Source organism: Alligator sinensis, unplaced genomic scaffold, assembly GCF_000455745.1.
Source record: "Alligator sinensis unplaced genomic scaffold, ASM45574v1 scaffold1689_1, whole genome shotgun sequence".
Lineage (NCBI taxonomy): Eukaryota > Metazoa > Chordata > Crocodylia > Alligatoridae > Alligator > Alligator sinensis.
Genome location: NW_005843378.1, coordinates 89,464 through 94,941, shown reverse-complemented (window position 1 = coordinate 94,941; position 5,478 = coordinate 89,464). Strand labels below are relative to the sequence as shown.

Genomic DNA, 5,478 nt, shown 5'->3' with positions numbered 1-5,478 from the left:
CACTGGCTTCCATTCTCTTTCTCTCTCTCTCCCTCCCTCCAACCCAGTCTTGCTCTCTCCCTGCAGTCATCCCAGTCAGGAGCTTGGGGGATCCTGTGGGGGAGGTTTGTGCAGGAGATCCCCCAAGGGAGGGAACTGGGAGAGCAGCTCTGCCTGGGAATACTGGCTAGTATGGGAGAGCCCCACCTGCTTCCTGAGGTGCTGGGGTGTGTGTGTAATAATGTCCAGTGCTGCTGCCCTGGAAGCCAGGCTCCAGGGAACCTGGAAAGGTCTGATGGACAGATCCTAGTGACTGGTTGGTCTCATGAAATACGGGAAGTAGTGGAGTCTCTGTGGGAACAACTAGGACCCAGGAAAATAGCAGCTTCCCCCAGGCTTTGTCAGACATCCTTTGATGTCCTGTGCTCACAGGACTCATGTTCTGTTTCTTGCGGTGCTGTGTGCACACCAGGGTTCACAACATGCCAGGCAGAAGCTGCATTATGCTTCTCATATCTGACATCCATGGCCTGAGGTGCATTGAGAGCAGGTGTGTGTGCCAGGTGGTGCAGGTGTGTCCCCTGTGGGGAGCAGGGTGTGGGGCAGTCCCAGGAAGGCTCTGCTGGGGCAGCAGGTGTGTGCGTGTGTGTTTTTTGTGGGGTAGACGGAGATGGAAGAAGTGGGGAGTGGAGCAAGCCGTGTAATGGAAGGGCTCTGGAAAGTGCAGCCGTACTTCCAGTGGGGAGTTGACGCTTGGGTTTCCTTGGCTAGCAGTGACAGTGGAGCTGTGTGGAGCCAGGCTCTGGACAGGAGTGGGTGATGTGGCCAAGGCAAATCCAGTTCAAACCTCCACCTTCCCCCCACATACTGAGGTGGGTGCACTCCTCTCTTCCCAGACTGGTGATGTCTGTGGAGCTGCTGCCCTCCTGTGACATGCACTGAAAAGGACCTGCCTGGGATTGCCTGGGGGTGGGTGGCTTTTGTGGCAGCTTCTGGAGTTGAAGAGCCTTGAGGGCAGGTTTGTTCACCCCTGTGCCCTGCATCCCCTCCTGCCTCTGCAGGGCTGTGCTGTGTGTGGGATGGCTGCAGCCCCCGGTACCTTTAGAAAAGCAGATCTCAGCTGGGATTTTGTATTGCCATGAATAGGATTTGAGTCACTGTGTTTCGGGCACAGTAATACAGGGCTGTGTCCTCGGGTTTGAGGCTGCTCATCTGCAGGTACAGCAGGTTCTGGGAGTTGTCTCTGGAGATGGTGAATCGCCCCTGAACAGCTGGGGAGTACCACTGGCTGGATCCATCAGGGCTGATTTGAGCCACCCATTCCAGCCCCTTCCCAGGAGCCTGGCGGACCCAGTTCATGTGGTAGCTACTGAAGGTGAACCCAGAGGCTTTGCAGGAGAGGCGCAGAGAACCTCCAGGCTTCTTCGCATCCCCTCCAGACTCCACCAGCTGCACTTGGGACCAGGCACCTAAAACCAAAGGTAGGATCCAAGAGCAACTAGCATCAGTGCAGCACTCCCCTCCCTCTCCTTGCCACCTGGGAGGATGAAATACCTTGCAGAGCTGCTGCCAGGACAAGGATGTGGAGCCCAAATCCCATCTTCCCTGGTGCTGGGGAAAACTCTTGGGTGTTGGCCATCACTGCCTAGATCTGAGGGCTATGGGTTGTCTGTGCAGGTGCTGCCTGGGCAGCAGGACAGAGTGATTTATACAGGGCAGCCTGTCCCTGATTTGCATGTCCCCTGCCTTATACCACCCTGCTGCTTTCCCCTGCAATGGGGATCAGTTGTGCTGGGCACAGACAGTGGGTGCTGGACTCCCCCATCTTTCGTGTCTGGACGGCTCCCACCCCAGGCTCTGGGCCTTATTTAACCTTTGCTGAAGGGACCCGTCCCCACCAGGCCACACTCTTCTGGTGCCTGTGGGCAGGGATTTGCATGTCTTGACTCCTTTCTCTCCTCCTTTGCCATGACTGTCAGGGCTGGGATCTGCTTGCCAGGGGGATGCAGGGAGCACGCTTGTGACTTGAGCTGGGCTGTCCTGCTGCATTGAAACCCAGTGAGCTCCCTGTGGTCAGCACCGTGAGGCTGGCATCTCACATGCACAGCTCAGAGGGATGAACCCACAGCTGGGCAGTTAGTGTTGGTGGTAGCAGGAACTGCTGCTCTCTGATGGTGCTTTCTGGTCTGAAACTTGTCTTAAGCCCAGAAAGTTTCTGATCGCTGTGCGTCTAACACAGTAATTGCTGGCCTTTTCCTCAGCTCTGAGGATGTCCGTGTGTAGGTGCATGGTGCTGCTGGAGTCATCCCTGCAGATTGGTGAATTGTCCCTTAATGGTGCTATTATTCTGTGCTGTGATACCATTCTGGGGGTTGCATGTGAATGTGACCCACTGCAGACCCTTTCCTGGATCCTGGTGGGCCCAATGCATGTAGTCGTTGCTGCAGGTGGATCCAGAGGCTTAGCAGGAGAGATGCAGAGACACCCCCACCCCGGGCTTCTGAACTCCTCCTCTGGACTCCACCAGCTGCACCTGGGACCAGGCATCTGTGGAGAACAGTTCTGAAAGCATCACATCTCTGCAAGGCCTGCCCTACAGCCCTGGGAACCATGGGGAGCATCCTGCTGATCCCAGTCTGCTCTGTGTCAGGAAAGGAGGTTCCCTTGGGTGTGTGAGGAGTCTGGGACAGGGCTGAGGCTGGGAAATGACCTGGAAGAGCTGCCAGGAGAAGCAAAAGCTTCCCCCAGGGTTTTTTTTTCCCCAAAGTCTCTCTCTCTCTCTCTCTCTCGCTACATGTGCACACTATGGAGAGGAGATGGCAAAACTGGAGGCACAGAAGGCAGGTAGATTTGTGTCTTAGAGACCAGGTAAAGCACAGATGTACAGATTGAGCTGTCATAGGCCACCTTAAGGGATGGGCTGAGTGGAGTTCAGCTGCTGTAGACACATGCTAGCAGGCAGCAGCAGTGTGGGGCTGTCTGTGGCTTGGAGAGTGCTTGCTCTAACATCTGAGCTGGTTCTGGTGGGATGATGGCAGGACGAGAGGTTCTTAGTGTCCCTGAATGGAGCAACCGTTCCCTGTCCCAGAATCTTTCCTATTGTGCCTGCTCTCTTACATCCACTGTGGAGCTGACACCCCAACGTCAAACTGACCTCCCTCTAAAGCTCAATCCAGCCTGGGCCCATCACCCTGTGACTCAGGGCTGTATATTTTACAAAGAAGAGCTGGGTAGGACCATAACAGCAAATGCAGAGATCAGGCAATAGAGTATGAGCCAACAGGGTGCTAGTCTAATTGGCCTTCCCTGAAGGGAGTTGGTCCAGCTGGCCTGCAAATGAGGTGGCAGGGGCACCAAGCTGCTTGTTGGGCGGGGAGGTGTCTCACACATCCAGTTCTAGCATTGAGAGTCTGCATCTGTAAGTGCATCTCCCCATCCCTATAAACTTGCCAGGGCTCTTCCCTTTCCTCCCTGCTGTGTCCCTCATGTGCTGGGGTCAGAATGGGTCTTTTCCCAGTGTGTGTGTGTGGGTAGTGCCCAGCTCAGCTCCAGGGCAGGTTAAGGGCTTGTGTTACCAGTGTAGGAATCCCTCTCCCAGATCCCTCTAGTGAGCATCCCAGTCAGTGGGATCAGCAGCTATACTGCTAAGGCAAAGCTCAGTTGCAGACGATGGCTCTAGTGTGTGCCTAAGATGAGAGCTGCTGGCCTGGACGCAGCTCGGTGATTGGTCACTGTCTGATACAGTGGGGTGGTGATGGGGCCACTACAACATGTCACCAAGGTGGCCAGGGAATGACTGTGCTGGGTGAAGCACTCCAGAGTCAGTGTGGTGGATGTGGTGACAGTGGTGACAGTCCCAGTGGGATTTCCTGGAGACTCCTTCCCATGTGTCCATACCATGAAAACACCATTAATGTCTCTTGGGTCTGTCAGTGGGAAGCTGTGGAGGAAATGGACTTCAAAGTCTGTCATAAATACACTGGTATATCAGAGACAATGCATGCGTGGCGGATCAGTAGTGGGTGCTCCTACACTGAGCCACTGACCTCACTGGGCCGGACCAACTTCCAGGCTCCAAGTGCTTCCCTGGGGGCACCTTACATCTGGCCAACCCCCTTCTTGGAGCACACCTGCAAGCCTGGGGGTACTGCTGCCACCACCCAGGGTCTGGACTGATGCTGGCCCTGTGCCCCCTGGGAAACACAGGCCTAGTAGTCCTTGAGGGGTACTTGACCCACTGCAAAAACTTGGGGTGCTTCCCTTAGTCTGAAGCACAAATAGTGGTCTCCCTCAGTCAGCTAAATCAAGGGGACCCCAAGGCACAAACAGGTATTGTGTCAATTCTTGAAGTACGAGGTTTAAAAACCTGTTTTTAAGTGCAACAGTCAGCTGTGCCCCTATCTTTTCCTAGGGCTGGTGCTAGAGACCTGCAGTTGACCCGCAATTGAAAGAGGGGGCCCAGACCTGGGATTTGCATCGCTGCTGCCCCCACACCCAAAGCCCTGCCCCGGCTGCCCAAGAGGCCTGTCCCTCCTGTTGCAGCCCCACCTCCCTGTCCCCTTACCCTGTGGCTTTGCCAACAGTGGCTTCCATTCTCTTTCTTGCCCTCTCCCTGGGGTCATCCCAGTCAGGAGCTTGGGGGATCCTGTGGGGGAGGTTTGTGCAGGAGATCCCCCAAGGGAGGGAACTGGGAGAGCAGCTCTGCCTGGGAATACTGGCTAGTATGGGAGAGCCCCACCTGCTTCCTGAGGTGCTGGGGTGTGTGTGTAATAATGTCCAGTGCTGCTGCCCTGGAAGCCAGGCTCCAGGGAACCTGGAAAGGTCTGATGGACAGATCCTGGTGACTGGTTGGTCACATGAGGTACGGGAAGTAGTACAGTCTCTGTGGGAACTGTGGCAGAAAGGCCACTGACTGTGCCCCTCTCCAGAGATCTGTCTTTGCCAGCGTGAGAGGCTGGTGTTGAATTCCTCGGGGTGGGGGATCTTCCTCCCTGCCGACATGACAGGGACCTGGTGCCTGGGAGGCAGATGCTCTGGTCACCTGGGGAGGGGGAGGGAAAAGCCCAATCCACCGGCCCAAGTAGCTAGTGATGCTTTTTTAGATTGGTTGGCTAGTGGTCAGCACTGGCAGCTTCGATCGGACCGGGCTGCTGAAGTCAGAAAGATTATTTAAAGGCCCAGTCCAGGAAGAAGGGTAGCGATTAGCCATGCGGTCACGCAGGTGAATCTGAACCTGGCTCTCTCCTCATCACCGCATGCTGCAAGAGTGACCTGCCTCCGGAGGATACTCCAACCACCTCTGGATGATACGAGTGAGTAAGCTACTCGAGATCTGACTAGATATTTAGCTTCAGTAACTCAGATGTGTGTTTAAACAGCTACCTCAGCCACCCTGGTTTGCTCTATGGGATTCCTCTGATACTGCTCTACCTTTTACCCTGTTTCCGCCCTACCCCCTGTAATCAATAAAGTTCTCCTTTGAGACCGGTGTGGGAGACT

General features: G+C 55.3%; 2 gene segments (V, D, J or C); both read right to left on the bottom strand.

The window, feature by feature from the left end:
* Positions 1-1,095: 1,095 nt before the first annotated feature.
* Positions 1,096-1,788, bottom strand: LOC102381611. The segment is given in 2 exon segments: positions 1,096-1,448; positions 1,534-1,788. Coding segments are annotated over 2 exon segments (438 nt in total).
* Positions 1,789-4,831: 3,043 nt separating this feature from the next.
* LOC102381369 overlaps positions 4,832-5,478 on the bottom strand; it is a 3,285-nt gene continuing 2,638 nt past the window's right edge. Inside the window, 1 exon segment of the V gene segment in view lies at positions 4,832-4,861. Coding sequence covers positions 4,832-4,861 — 30 coding nt within the window.